The sequence below is a fragment of the Phycodurus eques genome, chromosome 7 (assembly GCF_024500275.1).
Source record: "Phycodurus eques isolate BA_2022a chromosome 7, UOR_Pequ_1.1, whole genome shotgun sequence".
Classification (NCBI taxonomy): domain Eukaryota; kingdom Metazoa; phylum Chordata; class Actinopteri; order Syngnathiformes; family Syngnathidae; genus Phycodurus; species Phycodurus eques.
Window position 1 is genome coordinate 18364044 of NC_084531.1, and position 19877 is coordinate 18383920.

Here is a 19877-nt window from a genome sequence, read left to right on the forward strand (position 1 = left end):
ACGTGTTGCAGCTATAAAATTCTAAGTTGATGATTATTTGCTAAAAAACAAGTTTATCAGTTTGAACATTAAATATCTTGTCTTTGTAGTGTATTCAATTAAAATAAATATCAATCAATAATAATCAATTAAATATAGGTTGAGCATGATTTGCAAATCATTGTATTCTGTTTAACACAACGTCCCGACTTCATTGAAATTGGGGTTGTATTTTAAAAGAAATGGCACAAAGATTTATTACTTTCTGTATGATAAATAGTAGGGTGTTGAGACGTTGGTGGTGATTAGAGTCTTGGTTTTGTCAAAAAAATTTATTAAAGAAATTAGATCATTCGGAACTACGTAAAGCGGGGGTCACCAAATGAACATGGTCCCCGCAGGTAACGAGTACCCGCAAAGAACGCCATGAGCAGCCACTGGGCCTGTTCGAAAAATAAATCACCAGTGATGGTAATGACATGGTAATTTCCGAAGAATGTGGAAGTGATCATCTGGTAAGATATATTCTTATTTATTTGTTTTGAATTAATTATAGCAATAAAGTGTTGCATATTGATAGTGATCTGTTTCCTACCTTGTTAAATCATTATTGGAAATGATTTAAGAACTCATTAATATGATTCACATTGATGAATATCATTATTCATTAATTATAACAATTTGATTAAGGTCATCTTAGTAAATGTGTTATTTTAGAATTGTGTATCCAACTGGTAACCTAATCGCATGAATTAGTACCCAAGAAGTGCGTTTCAAAAAGGCTGGCGACACCTGCAGTGGCGGTTTTGTGGGTGGGGTGGATTGGGCCTTCCTAACACTGCTGTTGGCTCTCCAGTCTAGTAAGCCCCCACATTGAAAAATGTACCACACTAGTAGTTGTGGGACTGTGCTTACTTGGAAAAACTTCAGTCAGTATTTCTAGGGCGTCGTCAACTAGGACCCTTCGGACAAAACCCATGGCCCCGGGCTCAAAAAAGGCCTAAAAAAAAAGAAGAAAATTGATGCATGATGATTTATCTGTTTTACTAGTTTCAGTGTTTTGTGGGTGTACATATTTTAGACACAAAGGCATCTACTCTAGATGGGGGAAACACCCCTTTAGATGCAATGGTGTGAAGTCTAAATGTCTGACTACACTGTGTTTAACTTTAACCTCCAAATCCATGCGGCCATGTCTGCGTCATCCAGTCAGGGGAACAAACAGGAAGTCACGTATGTTTTAATTTTGTGGGGAGTGTTTGCATCATCACCTCTCATCCTGGTGACCTCAAGGGGAGTTTTTACGAGTTAAGTGGAGTCATTGTTATGATTCATTTGTCATCTTCTGTCCACCATCTGCTTTCCATCAGCTGTCACCAGGCGGGACCGTGCGAAGGTTTTCCACCAAGGACGCTTATTCACTGGCTTTTTATTGCTTTTTCCCCTTACGCTGTCTTTATCTTGCCTCAATCCAAAATTCCATGCAGCTGCAGCCACAACCTGAAAAACGTAAATAACACAAATACACAAAAACAGTTTGACATATAAAGCTGACAAACCAGTATGTAATATGAGTAGAGGTCTTTTTTAATACAGACAAATAAAGCACTCAGTACATGTCGTTACCCTAATAGCAGAGTTGCCCAATTTATTTTTTAAATTACTTTACCAAATGAATTAAAACAAATAATGTGGTTGCTGAACTTTGCTTTTGTTTTTGTTTTTTGTTTTTTTCTGAAAAAGTTAAAAAATGACTTGGGCAACTATGCTATTAGGTTAACAATATAGACCACCAGGGTGGGAAAAATTCGGCTCACAGACTACTTACATTATTGAGAATGCTGTAATATTTATTGCATGAATACATAAATATAGCAGGTGTTTCCTTAAATTGGTTAAATATGAATAATATAATTTGAATATGAATAACATTGTTTTAATGAAAATAAACATTTGTACTTGATTCATTTTATAGAGTAAATCAAAAAGTATTCGTAACATCAAGTGATACAGTAACATGTTAATTTAATTTGTTTGAAACAATTGGTGAATTAATTATAGTTCACATTTAAATGTTCTTATTTATGCTTTTGTTTTGTTTCTTCACCACATCTTCCCTTTTTAAAATCAAATAGCCCTTGACCACAAATGTTTGCCCAACCCTGATATAGACAAAGTAATGGGCCAAGAGCTCGCTTCAATTCCAGGAAGTGAAAATGGAAGAAAGTATGGACCCGGTGGCTCGCCATCTCTATTCTTGTGCATTTGGCGCAGTTTTTGAGAGACCTGATTTCAGGGATCTGTACAGATTCTTCCACATCAAATTCCTCTGAGCATTTTGTACAAAAGTCAAGGACCTCGCCTGAACTCTTCCGACAAAGTTGAAAGATTCAAATGGCCATAATGAACGTTTGAAGATGGTTTATTTGAGAATTAGAAGGCATATTCAAACCCCAGCAGCACAGGAGCTAAGTGGTTAGCCTCTCATTTCTTAGGTTGTGGGTTCGAATCTCAGCTCCCGTCTTGTTGTGTGGAGTTTGTGTCTGTATACTTTTGCCTATTGCATGCATCTCTCAAGGTAGGATTTCCATTTTGTTTGAGCACCAACCCGAAAAGACAACTTGACAATTAAGACCTTTGCCTCGCAAAGTCGTCAGATATGAACACTGACGAATCAGCCTTAAACTTGGCAAATGAACTGTACGAAGCTGCTTCCCGTCACTGTAATGTCGTCACATGATTGACCTCTGGATTAAAACGCTGGAACCGACCTGTCCACAAGACTCTCTAAAACTGGCTATCCCAAATCTCTTTTGCTCCAGTATCTTACGAGTTTTGAAACCCTTTTACAAGAATTATTTCGGATGTTGTGCAATTATGTTACTAGTTAAACCTCATTATTCACACATGGCCACATTTCGAATATTTTGAAGGCAAATGACTGGGTTTTTTTTGTATGTTTTTTGTGTGTGTGTGAAGTGATATAAATAAAAGTTCCATGTAGAAAAAATTCAGCCCCTTTCTCAATACTGGCATATCATATGTTCTAAATTTACTGTATTCCCCCCAAATAGTGTCCAGCGGCATTTATTTACTCAATTGCGGGTGAGTAAAGGTTTCTCTCTGTTGGACGGAGGCATTTACTGTATTTGTACAAAGATTTGAAATAATATATACAACAAAGTTAGCGGAACATTACAGTCCATGACAAGTGAACCTGGAGCTAAAAAAAAAAAGGACTTTTAATGGCAAGAAAAAAGGCCGACTGGGTACATAAACATGAACGCCCACAACATTGCAGAGCGATCTCGTTAGAGTCTCCCGGGACGCTTATCATCGCCACATAATATTGATATCATCTTTAATGCTGCACAGCGAACTCGTTTGCAATATTAAGCAAGACTCCACACTTGTATTCACCCGAGACACCATTTACACGCGGTTATAGATGCTGCTGTTTTGGTTACCAACTGAGTTCAAGTGGTCTTAGCAGTTAATTAATTATTGCCTCTGTGTGAACAAGTGTCTATTAATGGATGTAATTAGTGTTACGACCCATTTTCCTGACGGGGAAGAAGGTGACAAAGAATGAGCCTTTAGAATGGTAGAAAAATGTATGCTTTTCCTCAAAACTGCCCAGTAAGAGAAGTTGGTTTTGAAAATGTAAAAACAATACAAATTGTGAATTTTTCCATTCAATAACACAACTATTATACCTGACACTTTGGTCATTATTTTGCTGGAAGATAACCAGTCTACAACAAGAACAAAAAAACAAAAACAAAAAAACAAAAATCATATGAACTCAAGATTGCCTGGGTATTAATAAATGTGTGTTTTTATGGCAGCTATATATATTTTGTCCAATAAATGTTGAGGCCAGACATAAGGGAAGATACTTTTACCACTATATTGTGGATAGAATTAAATAAGAATTATGTCGTATTAAATCGATCCAACGTATTGCCTAGTCAGCAATACTTTTCATGGCTGTTTCATGCTGTCAAAATTTGAATACGGGCTCCCTCTACTGTCAAATATTGGACTTGCACAAATCCGAGTCAATCAACAAAACGTAATTCTTTACTTTTATATAATTTAGGTAAATTAATTAATGTACTGCCCGCGACCCTCGTGAGGAGAAGCGGCTCAGAAAATGGATGGATAGATGGATAATTAATGTACTATAGAATAACTATAGAATATATAGAATAATCAAGAATAATGGCTAATATTATTTGTTAGTTTTAATACAGATACACTCAGTTTGTTGCAACTTGCAGAACCTTTATAATTTGAACAAATATTTGACAAGACGAGATGTTGTGTACACCAGTAGATTGACAAATACAAAAAATATAATGTCTATAACTTTATATATATATATTAACATTAAACTGAACTTTGCTTTTACTTTTACTTTGTTTTAAAATACCAAAAAATAGAACAAAAAAAAAGGGTGTTCATCAGTAATGTTCAATTTCAAAGCAAATTCATTGAACAATTTTATTTAACATCAGTCAATAAATAGCACTAAAATCAAACGACAAGTACGGTACTAGAAATTGAGCTTCTTGAAAGCTATCAATCCAGTTTCTTTTTCCTTTCCCATCTTTTTGTAATACATAAAAAAAAAAAAAAAAAAACATTCAAACTACAAATTTTTCAAACATCATAGTGTCCATACCTTTTTGAACTATAAAATTATCATCTATCTATAAATACTGAGTCAACCAGGAAAACTTGTAGTAAAACAGAACAAACAATAAACCAGAAGATGAATATAAATAGTATCGCTGCTCACAAGGATGAGAGTTCTCTAGGTGTCTGTGTCCAGCACTGTTCTAAATAAACATTTTCATTTTGCTCCTACATAATTCTTATGGATTTCCATTTTACTATGTATGTATTTCAAGCGATGTCTGCAACCTCAGCAGCCAAGAATAAAGTTGCTTCTCAGGATGCGGATGACCTTCCTTGACGTGTAACTGTACTCATACTGCTTGTGCTCGTGGAAGAAATACAAGAATCCTGAAAAACAAATGCAAAAAAAATACTACTTAGCAGGTTCACTTCAGATTGAAGTTGAGTGACATAAAAAAGTAAGTCAGTACCATAGTGATAAACTGCAGCATCGACCTCGTCGTCCATTCCGGGAAAATCCGTCTCTATTGAACGGGGGTAGCCACTGTCCATGGTTCCTTTTGCTTCATCATAACTGGGAGTTTAAAAAAGCAAGAAAAAAAAAGGCACAAGACCACAAGGACAGAATTGTGAGGAACGACTCACCCAGACTAGACACATGAGTTTTAAAAATAAAAATGAAATCACAGTGGTAGCAGACGGTATTTCCTGTCCTGTATATACAGTACATAGTAATACTGCAACTGAATTACAACTCTGTATTAAACACAAATACTGTACATTATGCCCAACTTGACCCAAATTCGAAATTGCTATTCCATATTTACACATACAGTGGTGCCTTGAGGTACAAGACCTCACTATTTTTCCTCACTAAAATGAATGGGAATGTGATTAAATCATTACAAAAAAAAAAAAAAAAAAAAAAAAAAAACAACCAAATCATATGTAATGTGCTTTTAATAAGGAAATTAGCACTATAATATTGTACTTTGGAAAACATAGAAATAACATTATGTATTCATTGTGGCAACTTCTGGTGTGCACAACTTGGCCACTGGTAAAATATAGTTATGCAGACACAACCAAAGAAGAGTTTCACAACTACTCTAAATGCCTCAGTAAGCTACAGTAATATTTGTCGTTTTTTGCAGAGGATAAAGAATAAATATCTGTGAGTATTGGTATATTGTCTGTCTACATGTGTTGCTGCACTGTTGTTTTCAAGTACCCGTGGCTTAAAGCATTACACTCCGCCATATAACTGCTATTTGTAAGCCAGGCAATGGCACTTCCTATTATCTGTTAGCATTAAGTTGACCAAACGATAGCTTGTACTGTATCCCGAAAATCTCTTTAAATTGGGTCACTCATATCTTAAGGCACCACTCTATACATATACACAGTAATACTGCAACTGAATTACGACTTTGTATTAGTTACACAATGCATTACGCAGCACTTGACCAAATGTGAAATTGCTACTTCATACATACATATACAGTAGTGTTCCCCCACTATTCGCAGCAAATAGCCAGTAACTAATTTCTAACAAATAGATGCCATAAGATGTGCCGCTAATCACTACTGTCCTATTAGACACGGCGATGGCCTGTCGAAATGAAGCTCCTCCCCTCACTTCAACATAACTCCTTGGCACCAAGATGCCACAAGATGGTGCCAAAGCAATACATTTTTTTGGGCCTGAGCACAAAAACAGCAAGTAGGTGAGAAGGATAGACGCCAAAAAGTGAGTTTTAACCAATAATCTGTATTAAATATAAAATAGTTCATTTGAAGCAAATGCAAAATAGCTGCTGATACATGTACAATTTACAGTACAACCAGTGGCAACTCTGCATAATGGGTAGGATGGGTAGTGATTCACTGCTATTGCAGAGGGTGTTTTTTTACATTTCTAATATTTATATTGAATACAGAGTAGCCATTCAAGGTAGCATCGTTTTCCAAACAATTTCCATTCTGTTATTTATATCTAATACAGAGCAGGGATTCAATTGAGCACGATTTCCCAAAACCTTTCTATTCCAGTATTTATGTTTAATACAGAGTAATGATGTAGAAGAGTTTCCCAAAATGTGTTCATGGTAATGTTATATGTTAATACAGAATAACAAGTCAAAGGAGCAGGCTTTTCCCAGACATTTACATCGAAATTTGTAAATTTAATATAGCGTAGGGATTCAATAAAGCGGGGTTTACCAATTCTTTTCCCATTCTAATATGTCTTCAGTACAGAAAAAAAGGGAACACTGTAATGTTAGTCTCCTGATATGCTGCCTACTTACAGTAAGCGGTTGGTTTTCACTTGCTGGCTACAACGAACGTACAGTCACTGTCACATACAGTACCTCCAGTACTCCTCCTCATGAAAGAGGAGAGTTTTCCCTGTGTCTTTGATGTAAACAGCTGCATCCACTTTCCTCACACTCCTAGGAAGTCCCAGTTTGTGTATGTATTTTGGATAACCATCCACAAGGTTGTATCCATTCAAGGCCCACATGCGGATACCTGCCAAACACCAAAGCAAGGTTTTGCTTCATAGGTATGTATATTAAACATCATAATGCATTACAAATGTTAACTCACCACTAAAAATGATGACCTGGTCCTTCTCTGGGTTCTCATAGGCTGCGTCCACCTTGTTGGGGATGGACGGCCAAGTGGACTTGATCAGTGTTAGCTCGGGTTCGTGCATCTGAGGGTGGAGGCGCCAGTAGAATCTGCAACATGAAACAATCAGCGATCATTTTGCACTACGTTATGCTCATTTTATATTTAGATTTGTATGTATTTTTACAGTATATTTTAGTTCTTATTTTGAATTATATGTATTTGTTTTATATTACATTGATACATTGTTATTTTATTTATTTAGTAGTTGTTATTGATTTCTTAACTATCATTATTATTATTTAGTGCATCTGGGGTGGAGGCATTAAGCAACAGTTATACTGTATTTATTGTATATTTTAATTATTTTATTTTATATAATATAATATATATTTTTAAAAATAGTATTTGAAGTAAATGTATTTGTTAGAGCATCAGCCTCACAGTTCTGAGGACCCGGGTTCAATCCCCGGCCCCGCCTGTGTGTTCTCCCCGTGACTGCGTGGGTTTTCTCCAGGCACTCCGGTTTCTTCCCACATCCCAAAAACATGCATGAATTGGAGACTCTAAATTGCCCGTAAGTTTGCATGTGAGTGCAAATGGTTGTTTGTTTGTATGTGCCCTGCGATTGGCTGGCAACCAGTTCAGGGTGTACCCCGCCTCCTTCCTGCCCGATGACAGCTGGGATAGGCTCCAGCACGCCCGCGACCCTAGTGAGGAGAAGCGGCTCAGAAAATGGATGGATGGATATTATATTTATGTGCCGGCGGCACGGTGGATGACTGGTTAGCACATCCGCGTCACAGTTCTGCGAGGCTCGGTTGAAATCCGGCCTCGCCTGTGTGGAGTTTGCATGTTTTCCCCATGCCTGCGTGGGTTTTCTCCAGGTACTCCGGTTTCGTCCCACATCCCAAATACATGCATGGTAGGTTAATTGAAGATTCTACATTGTCCGTAGGTATGAATGTGAGTGTGAATGGTTATTTGTTTATATGTGCCCTGCGATTGGCTGGCGACCAGTTCAGGGTGTATCCCGCCTCCTGCCCGAAGATAGCTGGGATAGGCTCCAGCATACCCGTGACCCTATGAGGATAAGTTGTGTAGAAAATGGATGGATATTTATGTTTTTGTTTTTAAAATACATTTTAAAAAACGCCCTGGGTGTATGAAGTATATTATATGCAGTAGGTTGGACTCACTTGTCTTTGAAGATCATGGTTTCCCCTCGGAGCTCTGTAGCAGCATCAAAACTCAAAGTGGGGTCACATTTTTGGGGGGCGTCCGGCTTTGGCTTGACTTTCTTGTGATCTGGGTTGGGACCTGCGTTTTGAAGAAATCAAATGTTTAAAAAAGGCACAAAGCGTGGGTTTGCCGCGTGCGCGTTGATGTAGTCATCACCATAGAGGGCTTGGATGCCTTTAACGTCATCCTCAGCGAGCGGGTACCCCGTAGCGTACGAGTAGATGGGGTACATGAGGGCACCCGAGTCAGTGGAGTGCGACATACCGAGGGCGTGTCCCAACTCATGTGCAGCTACGATGAACAGGTTGTAAGCTGTGAGGAGGACATTCATACATTAGTCATATTTTTCTTTCATGAAATTTCACCAATACTTTCAAGTCAATGAATGACCTGATGAATCTTTGCTCCAGTGCTCGTCCTCGTCGAAGTGAGTGTCTCCTCCGATGCCTTGGCCCGGCGGGTAAGCATGAGCCAGCAGTCCGTTAGGACCGTCAAAAGGGTTGTGGTCACCATGTTCTGTGTGGCAGAAGTGCAGTTATACTTAGAATGACCAACATCAGTTCTAGAATACAGTGATTCATTGTAATTGCCACCCCCCCCTCACGCACACACACACGCCCGCCCTCCAAAATTTTTTTTAGCTCAAATCATTATACAGTAATAACATAGTTAAACAGAATGCAAAGCAATAAACAGTTTGTGCATCCTGATTCATTCATTGCAGCTCCTTCTAATGTGGCTGAATTGGCCACCGGGGGCAGTATAATACAGTCATACAGACACAAACGAAGAAGAGTTTCACAACTACTATAAGTGACTCAGTAATCTGCAGTAATATTAATTGTTTTACTCAGAGTTAAGAACATATGCCTGTGAGTATTGTATTGCTGAACGACAGTTTGTATCTCAAAAATCTCATAAGCCGGGTCGCTTTTATCTTACGTCTTGGTACTACGACAGAGATCTCGTTTGGGGGAGGAGACTCATGATTGTCGGTGGAGATATCGTTAAGTGTGCGGCGTTGGTGTTGGTTAACATGGGTATAACACACACTACAAGAGCATAAACAAAATAAAATAACAGCACTACTTATATTGTATTTTGATGGACAGCCATTGAGCGTGTAATTATCTATTAATCTGTTTCTTACTCGTAAATTAGGACGAATGCATGAATTATTTGTGAGTACCTTTCCTCCCAAAGCTGATCATAATGTCAGCAATGCCGTAGTACAGCTTCTTAAAGGTCAGCGGCGTCACGTCAGACCACACATTGAGCGCCTTGCGGATGGCTCGGTCCACATCGGACTTCCTCAGATCGGGAGTGTAATTTAGAATCCTGAAACCGATATAAAATGAATGTTGGATCCTCAAAAGAATTTTGACTCACATTTAAATCTGTGCAAGCGTACCTAAAGGTCACAATGTTATTTTTCCATTTGAGGTGCAGAGGGAAGTGGTTGTATTCCCCAATGTCCGGCACGCCACATCTTGCCTGAGTCATCACGTCTAAGGTGCTGTCATCCAGACTGCCTGTCACCTGCACAGGTGGCAAAAAGACACAAAAACATGGCTTCAATAAAGCGATCCATCCATTTCCTATAGCGCTGTTGCTGTTCACGATCACAGGTGAGCTGAAGCTAATCCAGCTGACTTTGGGCCGACTACACCCTAGAGTGGTTGCGAGTCAATCACAACCTTCCTGTTCCCTCTCCATTAAGTGTCTGTCAGGATTCGTCAAGGTGTGAGTCGTTTTACTCTATTCTAGTTGTATTACACAGTGGTAATTTTTTTGCATGACAATTAAACATTTTTACATTACTTGCACTGTTGATGTGTTATGATGGTGACGGTTTGGCTCAGGAACAAATTATTCCACATTACATTAATTCTGTTTTTGAACTTTGCAAGTTTCATTGTACAAATATTTCCACTAGTTGGGTCATCATCACTATAAAGTACCATTTCTTTCTTCATCGGAGTCACTCAGTTAACAAAAAAACAAAAAAACTGTAGCATAATAATGAAACTCAGATCTTATTTTAAGTAGCCAAACATTTGCACACAGTATAATGATAAGTCTCTTACAATGTGTTTCCTTCATTTTATAGTTTTGTTCTTTATTGCATGCACGTGATTTTTGGCAAGTTCCCAACAAAAACAACAACAAAAAAACACCACAACGTAAACCATGACGTTACCGCGCATTTACATCAAGACAGAACATGCCCATTCTGATTCACGGAGCATTTTCATTCAGTTTAGGTTTCTAATCACAATACGAGGCTCCATGTAAACTGATATTAAAAACCTTTCATTAATGTGAAATAGATTTGTTGAACAGTACACAGCGAGCTTGTAAACTGTATCATGTTAAGTTTAGTGAAGGTCCACCACGTGCTCATAAAATGCTCGCCAAAAATGTTCACCCTGTTATCGTCCACCCTGTCAGCAGGGAAAGTCTCAAAGGCACCTTATGCTGATATTGACTCAGTTACTCACCTCGAGGTTGAAGAACCTCTGCATTTCCTTGAGCTTGGCGTTAAAGTCTCCTGCTGTCCTCTTCTGACCTTGGAGCCCTACCGGAAGGTCATAAAAGCGCCGAAGGTACTTCTGCGCATGACAAAGACGTCATGAATGAATTGATGAAAGGTCGCTCGAACACCCTCGAGTCTTACCTCAGCTAGCAGCCGGTTGTCTTTTTCCTTGGCGAGCAGTGGCCCGGCCAGAGAGGAATGAGCGCCCAACGGCAGCAGCAGCAGCCAAAATAACATGGTGGCTATCTTGCAGTCATTGACACTATGCCTCTGTAAGGGGTATTTATAATGCTTTACCTCCTCTTTTTTTCCCTTAAGGATCCAAGTGATTCATGTAAAAGCACCTAGCCACTTCCTCCTGAGTGATGAGAATGCGCTCGTGTTTGTCCGAGCGCATGCTTCTGAACTGCGCCGGGCTGACTCAATGAGTGTACCAAAACACACACTGCAAATGTCAGTGTGGCAAAAAACATGCCGATGTTGCATTTAATGGTGGGCCATAAGTGATACGTGGGAGCCTAACAAATAAACACATTTGTCTTGATTAGTTTACAATAATTTTTTTAAAAGTACTGATGGAAATGATTTGGTGATTAGTGTATTAGTCAATCAGACAGCTGCAGTTTAGCCAGAAGCGTCGTCACAAAAAGGATCATCATTTTTATTACCACATCTACTGCATACACACCTCTACACCAGCTATTCCCAATCATCAGTGTGTCACAGGTAAATTTACAGTTCCACTTATTTGTCAGTTAATTATTATTTATTGATTACATATATATATCTGGCGGCACGGTGACCCACTGGTTAGAGCGTCAGCCTCACAGTTAGTTCTGAGGACCGGGGTTCAATCCCCGGCCCCGCCTGTGTGGGGCCGGGGATTCTTTGCATGTTCTCCCCGTGCCTGCGTGGGTTTTCTCCGGGCACTCCGGTTTCCTCCCACATCCCAAAAACATGCATGAATTGGTGACTCTAAATTGCCCGTAGGTGTGAATGTGAGTGCGACTGGTTGTTTGTTTGTATGTGCCCTGCGATTGGCTGCCCGATGATAGCTGCAGCTCCAGCACGCCCGCGACCCTAGTGAGGAGAAGCGGCTCAGAAAATGGATGGATGGATGGATGGATGGACAAATATATATTTGTTCATCTATCTATGCCTGTGATGTATAGTGACAGACAGAACATTTAGAGACTCCTCCATTATGGCAGAAGGTACAATAAACGTGTGTAACCTAACCGCCTGTTGCCAGCCATACAACAGACTGAGTCATGGCTTCCTTTGAGTATATCAGCTTTGTATTCAATTAAACAGGACCAGATTTTACACTGGGAACATTTTTTTAGTATATTGAGAAGAGATAATTTAATAAATAATTTGTGCCGGTTTTTTTTTTGGGTGTTTTTTGTGATTTAAAATGGGTGCCTGGGCTCAATAAAGACTGAGAAACACTGCTCTCCACCACCAATACCGCAGGTGGGAAAAGTATGGCCTGGCATAATTGACATTATCAGGAGTTATTTCACATTTTTTGCATTAATTCATTTAATTTAAAAAAATGGTTAATACATTTTTATTATAATTTGTTCTTTTAGTCTATGTATCGGATTAAATAATTTTATTGTAAATAATACAAGTATGTACCATATTCATTTTAGATGAACAGTAAACGTTTTTTTTAATTTTTAAAAAGATTTTTTGTTACTGTACTTTATAATGAATGAATTAAAATATAATAAAAAATATACTAATTGTTATATATATACAATTATTTATTTACTTATTTTACCTCTCCCCCCATACTCACACACACACAAACACACAACCACAGGGTGGCAAAAAGTCCCCGTGGAAAATTTCTATCAGGTTCGATTGACGTTGTACAGGTCAAGTGTATCAGGTTCACTCGTGAACTAGTACTACTTTCTAGATGAAAATGTAAGTAAATCTAAGTAAAAATAACAATCTTCCGGGTACTCAAACCTCTTCCCACATTCCAAAAACATGCATGCTAGGTTCATTGAACTCTAAATTGTCCATAGGTGTGAATGCTAGTGGGAATGGTTATTTGTCTATTTGCCCTGGCGAACAGTCCAGGATGTGCCCCGCCGCAAGCAGGACAGGGTCCAAGCTCATCCGTGACCCTAATAAGGATAAGCACTACGGAAAATGGATTGATAAGTGCCAGAATAATATGTTTTGGCACTTTGTCAAGAAACCTCACACTCATGCTCAGTACTTTGTTACATTTGTTACATTACAACATGTACTATGCATATGCCGTAGGAATTCTGTTGGGATGCTATTAATGGACCTGGAGCGACATTGAACTTTATATGATTGCACTTAAAATAAAATGCACGTCAATACATTATTTTACATGTCGTAATTCGTTTTTATTAAATGGCTGAAGGTTTATAGGTTTGTTAGTGGTTATTCTATGGTGGGAATGACAATTAAGTGAAGCCCAAGTCTGTTAGAAACAGTCGTGGTGCAATAAATATACACTTTGTGATAGAGGCTTTCTAAGTACAAATGCAACAACAGCACTGACATTTTGTTTTGGTTGTGACGTGTCTGCACATACCCAGACAGGCATGTTCACAGAGGGTGACCGTTTTTAGCATCTAAGCAAAAATAATAACAGATTTTCAGAAACTACCACTTGAGGTTTTCTGGTTGAAAGCACCAAAATGCCATTTTCAGTTAAACACAGTTTTTTGTGACTGGTGTATTCATATATAGTGGTCCCTTGAGATACGAGTGACCTGACTTACAGGTTTTTCAAGATATGAGCCAAATAACTTCTGATTGACATGAAAAGATAGAGAAGCTGCTTAAAGTGAGGAAAGCCTGGTGAAAAGGCAAAAAAACTGTGAAAGTATATATTTTTTATCAATATTGGGAAAATAGTTTCAATCTTTATATCCATCCATCCATTTTCTGAGCCGCTTCTCCTCACAAGGGTCGCAGGAGTGCTCGAGCGTATCCGAGCTATCATCGGGCAGGAGGCGGGGTACGCCCTGAACTGGTTGCCAGCCAATCGCAGGGCACACATAAACAAACAACCATTCGCACTCACATTCACACCTACGGGCAATTTAGAGTTGTCAATTAACCTACCATGCATGTTTTTGGGATGTGGGAGGAAAAAGCCCGGAGAAAACCCACACAAACACGGGGAGAACGTGCAAACTCCACACAGGCGGGGCCGGGGATTGAACCCCGGTCCTCAGAACTGTGAGGCTGCCACTCTTTATGTATATATTTTTAATTGTTATTACTGTATGTTTTACACAGTATTACAAAGTACTGTTCTATTTTTCAAAACACCTTCCATTCATCTCAATTGGGAAAGTTGATTTGATGTACGAGCAACGGAATATATTAAACTTGCAAGTCAAGGTACCACTGTATGTACAGTACAAGAAAAGACATCTGTGTTCACACTGACAACGCGCATGTTCAGTAAATTGCTCCGATGACTTGAATCAAACTTATCTGGATCGACTGTCTTCTGGAATTTTGTCTGGAAATATCACATTTCACATTGGATGGCAAAATCTGCATCCTCTCAGTGATATCACACAGTAAACAAATGCTGTATCCACACTTTGGCTTCATGATTTGGAGCAGTGCTTGGCACTGTGTGGACCGTGTGACTCATTGAGGGGAAGCTGACAGTCAGGGGGAATTTGGATGGTGTTTTAAAACGGTCCCTGACAAACACACACATGTTGTGTGTGTATGCGTGTGTGTGTGTGAGACCTCTTTTCTGCAAGGATGAATGACATTCCTGCCCTGTGCTGTTTTTGCACATTCAGTAACAACATGATTGTAGACCTGAGGGTCCATAACTGTAACATTAGAATATTTTCCTTGTAGGAAGGTCATTCATGAGTACATGTCATACATTCATGAAACACCTCATCTTAATATTCAAACTTGATGGACACCTAAGTTCAAAATTTACTCCAGAAAATGTCAAACCATATCAACTCATACCTTATATTTATGGTCTTAAGGAGTGCTTTCTAAATATGTAGTAATTTTGTAAAAATTTCCCCATAAGATGGCCATATCTTGTAACTCTTAAATCAGCAAAAATCAGCACAAAAACACTTGATCTTCCACCTATAAATTCTTTGCCATCATCAAGACAAGTTTATTTGTATAGCCCTGAATCACGAAAAAAAACCAAAAGTGTCAAATCGCTTCACAGGCCCGCACTTGACAAAGATCGGCAGCATCCTCGGATGTAACCCCCCAACATTTTTAATTTGTGTGCGTGTAAACGTTTTGGGTCAAAGTTACATACAGCAAGGTAAAACACGACCATTTCCTCCCAACATCAATAACAACAAAATGCTTATGTCAAAGTTGAATAAAAACAAGGCCAAAAATTCATTTGGCTCAAACCACATTGACTCACTTCATATTAAAGGCCTTGTTGAGTGCTTTGCAAATCTATGGTCAATTTGTCAATATGTCCCCATAAGATGAATCATTGACCACAAAACTGGATTTTTTTAGACTCTCAGGATTCAGCACAAAAACATTTGACATTCAACATCAGCTGTTTGACATCATGGCTCTTTAGAGGTAAACAGCTAAAAGATGAGACTATGACAAACTTACAAGTGGCCCAAGTTCATTTTAAAACAAGAGCAATAATCCATTTTCAACAAACCATATCAACTACAGATATCTCATTTAAGTGTTTTCAATATATATAATTGTGTCCATATATATGTTCTCAAATGATAACACAATGACAACAACAACAAAAATGTCCCCTTGTGAAAACCTCATAAATAGGAACAAAAACACTTGATATACTATATGATACATCACCATATATTGACCAGTGCGTTGCATATCTTGAATAGAAGAGAATGAACTGCATGTACAGTAATGTTACAAGTTGAAAGTTTATTTGTTGCATATTGGTTGCTGAGGTCTGCAAAGCCTGAGTTCTGTTTTTATAGTGTGTCACTTCTTGCCTGCATACTTTGGAAATGTTCTTTTTCTCCATCCCCGCTCCTCAAATTTCTGCTGAGCCTCAGCTTTTTCCTGCAGCAGTGACGACTACATCGCTGCTCTATGAAATGCTGTTTCCCATATGTCCTTCACTTAACCCCTCGACATCCTCAACTCCTGAAAACGCCCGAGCATGGAGTGAGCTTGTGGGAGGACGAAATGCATCACTGTCCTGCTGTGTCAGATAAGAACAATGCTGTAAGACAGATGCGTGTAAGATCTTTAGTTCGAGTCAATGAGGTGAGGCTTTTTCTGGCATCTTCGCAAAGAAGCTGATTTGCTTAGAAAATGTTGTTGTACGTAATATCAAAGTAGGACCCCAAAGCACACGACCAAGATTGCGCGTAAACACAAAACCTTTATTTTACCAAGGGAGCACCAACTGGTGAACAACAACAATTACGGGGAAGAAAAATAAAACGGCAACAACAAAAAGTGTCGACCCGAAAGAACCCTTATATAACCAAAAATCCACACGGTGGATGGACGGAGCGCAACTGGGAACAGATGCTGAACAGAATAAGTAAGAAAAGGAGCTCAACAATGGCAAAACACTAACGAGACTTGTTAAGCAGAAAAAAAAGATCAACACTACAAACAAAGAACACAATCTAATCTCCACAAGATTAGAAAGAACGAGCAAAGAAACAGAATGGAACAACAGAAGCTAGTCTAAGCAAGATTAACAAACAAAAAGACAGGAACAGAAAACTAGACCAAGAGCGAGGAAACCTATACTGAACACGATGAAACATACGCACAAGGCTATGGTGGTGAGTTGGCAATAGTCCGGCATTTGTCCCCTGTTTGATCAGTGGTTTTAATACTAAGTCCCTCGAGAGATGACCCTTTGTAGTGCCAGTCTTTTCTTACTTTCAGAGTCACAAGGAGTCTCAATGGGTATGCCTTGAACATCAGAGTAGTCACAGAATTCCTTCAACGAGCTGGAGACTGGTGGAGGAGTTCAGAGATGACTTGGGACAGCTTGGTTTCTGCTGACCTGGGTTGGTGCTTGAACCCCGTGTAGGTCTGGTGGGACAACTGGTCACTGCAGTACAAACAAACCCGGAGACGCATCTGTCGAGTCCGCTCCACTGGGCTCAATTGTCAACCCTCCCAGCTGCATCGGCTTCCAGGCAGGATCATGGGCACATGACAGAAGATTCATGTATCAACGCAAAAATGTAATTGTTTTTGGCCTTGGTGAAGGTCTATTTTATGTTGTGTTTTCAATAATTACTCATGTTGAGTTCGGAAGCACAGTCTTTTTAAAGTAGGGGTAAAAATATGATGACAATCTACTAATTCTTTGGCTTATTGATTGTTGATGCCTCTCTACTGCAAACATTTTTTAAATAGTTTTGTGAGCACAACATGATGAATGTCTCCCATGATCACCATCATCAATTTCTTACCATCAAGCCAAGTCTGCTTAAAGTTTACATTTTCTCTTTAAACTAGGATTTTCTGAGCACTGTTAACACAGGCACATTTCAAAAAAACTTGCATGTGAGATTAATTGATGACTCTAAATTCTCCACAGGTGTGAATGTGAGTATGAATGATTGTTTGTCAATACATGCCGTGCGATTGGCTGGCAACCAGTCCAAGGTGTACCCCACACTCCTACTTACCCTACTTCTGGGTGGTCGGAAGTGATTGACTACCTCTGACTTCAAATGAAAACAAGATTCCAGTGGATTGTGGGTGAGTAGGATAAATATATTGAATGTTGTCGATAATTGTCCAGTGAAGATGGTGCAGGCCCTTGTGATGCTCTTGTTCACAGTTCCCTGTCGACGACCTGTGTGCCAGCGACCTTCCAAGCAATTTACCTGAAGTAATATCTTCTTGTTCACTGACCCTTCACCAGTGTTGCCAGAGTTACCTTGAAAATGTAACATAGTTACTTTGCTGATTACTTGAGTTTAAAAGTAACTTAGTTACTTGATTCATTACTTGATTTCAAAAGTAAGGAAAAAAGTAACGTTTTAGTTTTAGTTTAGGATTTGTTTAATAGTGGTCCCATTGGCATTATTGCGACTTGGAAGGAAGTGTGACCTCATGCTTCCTGTCTATAGCAGGAAGATGTTGAATAGAATGCCCCTTCACAACAAAATGCAAAAGCCATTTGAAAGAATACCACAAGAGGGCAGCAGAGATCCAAAGGTGAAACTACACAGAAAATGAAGTCTTCTGGCCCTAACGAGAGCTCCATTTGAGCTCAATCATGAAAAATATTATTAAACTATCAATCTGTGCTTTTTGTCACTGAGTTGATTATTATTGACATTACTGCATTATATTGTGTGAAAGACATCAACCACTACAGCAACATTCCATATTATTAAAGCATTATTACTCACCTAAGCCAAATATTAAATTAACAATACCGTTTAACTTAAATTAAATTAAACTTAACAACCACCTAACCCAGTCCACTACCAGTCACAGCAGTGACATGAAATTCCAGGACTGGCATCGAAAAATGATATATTTCAAAACCAAACGACAGACTACGAGATTTTGCCCTTAAATGTAATGGCAGTGGAGTGGGATTTCTACAGGAATTGTTCTTTTTTTTCAACACAAGAAAATTATTTTATTTTTTAAATATATAAATAAAAAAGAAACCACAAGACTCGAGGGAGATTACTTAAAAGCGGAAAACGTGTATAGTCCGCAGTTTGAATTTGAAATATATCATTTGTGACACCAGTTTTGGATTTTTTCTTTTACACTTTGTGTATTGGTAAAGACCCTGTAAAGTGATTTCCTAGATTTGTTTCTAAATACATTATATACACATGTTTGAAAGTAATTGCTGAAAATGTAGGCGGTACGGTGACCGACTGGCTAGAGCGTCAACCTCACAGTTCTGAGGACCGGGGTTCAATCCCCGGCCCCGCCTGTGTGGAGTTTGCATGTTCTCCCTGTGCCTGTGTGGGTTTTCTCCGGGCACTCCGGTTTCCTCCCACATCCCAAAAACATGCATTCATTGGAGACTCTAAATTGCCCGTAGGCGTGACTGTGAGTGCGTCTGGTTGTTTGTTTGTATGTGCCCAGCGATTGGCTGGCAACCAGTTCAGGGTGTACCCCGCCTCCTGCCCGATGACAGCTGGGATAGGCTCCAGCACGCCCGCGACCCTCGTGAGAAGAAGCGGCTCAGAAAATGGATGGATGGATGGATGCTGAAAATGTTGCTCATACTGACAGCCATGTAGTACTGAACTGCAGCGAAACAGCGTTACTGTTTTTCACCATTTCCGTTTTCCTGAGTCCCCACTCCCCAAACTATATCTGAACTTGCATGCCTTCATTCGCATCAGCGGAGCGTGGGAAGCTCTGCGATGACTTGGTGATTCCTGCCATGTTTGACCTATGACCTATTTCCAAAGGTCAAACATGTCGAGGTGTGCAGACAAAAGAAAGATTCTAAACGCTGTGGTATTTAATTGACGGTTGAGCGGGGCTTGGTTTCAGCCTATCCAGCAGACACGCCGACAGCGTCTCCAGAGTGGAGACGACAACTTGATTTTTCATGATTTTGTAGCCTCTTTTTAGTATACTGTATACTTGGCAATTTTATTTTTAATCATTCAAATCGAATTAGGTTTTTAACAACACTCAAAGTAAACTCTGTGGTGTGCCAAATTTACATTTATTTTCATTTTATAGGGATTTTAAATTGCCTCTGACAACTTGCCAGAATTCACTTGAAAGAAAAAAAAAAAAACATTTGCAACACACCCTATTGACTTATACTTCATATTAAAGCTATAATTATTTTCCAGATATGCAA

The 19877-nt window shown here is 39.1% G+C and overlaps 1 protein-coding gene across 1 annotated transcript; it reads right to left on the reverse strand.

Annotated features, from left to right (window-relative positions):
- Positions 1-4251: 4251 nt before the first annotated feature.
- On the reverse strand, positions 4252-11392 carry mmp13b (matrix metallopeptidase 13b). The gene is made up of 11 exons (XM_061681342.1): positions 11177-11392; positions 11001-11111; positions 9911-10038; positions 9689-9837; positions 8890-9015; positions 8656-8811; positions 8457-8577; positions 7234-7367; positions 6996-7155; positions 5094-5197; positions 4252-5010 (listed from the first exon to the last, which is right to left on the reverse strand). The coding sequence occupies exons 1-11, from the start codon at positions 11270-11272 to the stop codon at positions 4910-4912; spliced, it is 1386 nt and encodes a 461-aa protein (XP_061537326.1). The 5' UTR covers positions 11273-11392; the 3' UTR covers positions 4252-4909.
- Positions 11393-19877: the final 8485 nt, after the last annotated feature.

Bases quoted from the DNA above. Each gene is read 5' to 3' on its own strand.
- mmp13b (XM_061681342.1), bottom strand. From the start codon at position 11,272: ATGTTATTTTGGCTGCTGCTGCTGCCGTTGGGCGCTCATTCCTCTCTG. The intron at 9,838-9,910 runs GTACGCTTGCAC...TATCGGTTTCAG, and splicing joins AATAACATTGTGACCTTTAG to GATTCTAAATTACACTCCCG. The intron at 8,578-8,655 runs GTGATGACTACA...TTCAAAACGCAG, and splicing joins AGGCATCCAAGCCCTCTATG to GTCCCAACCCAGATCACAAG.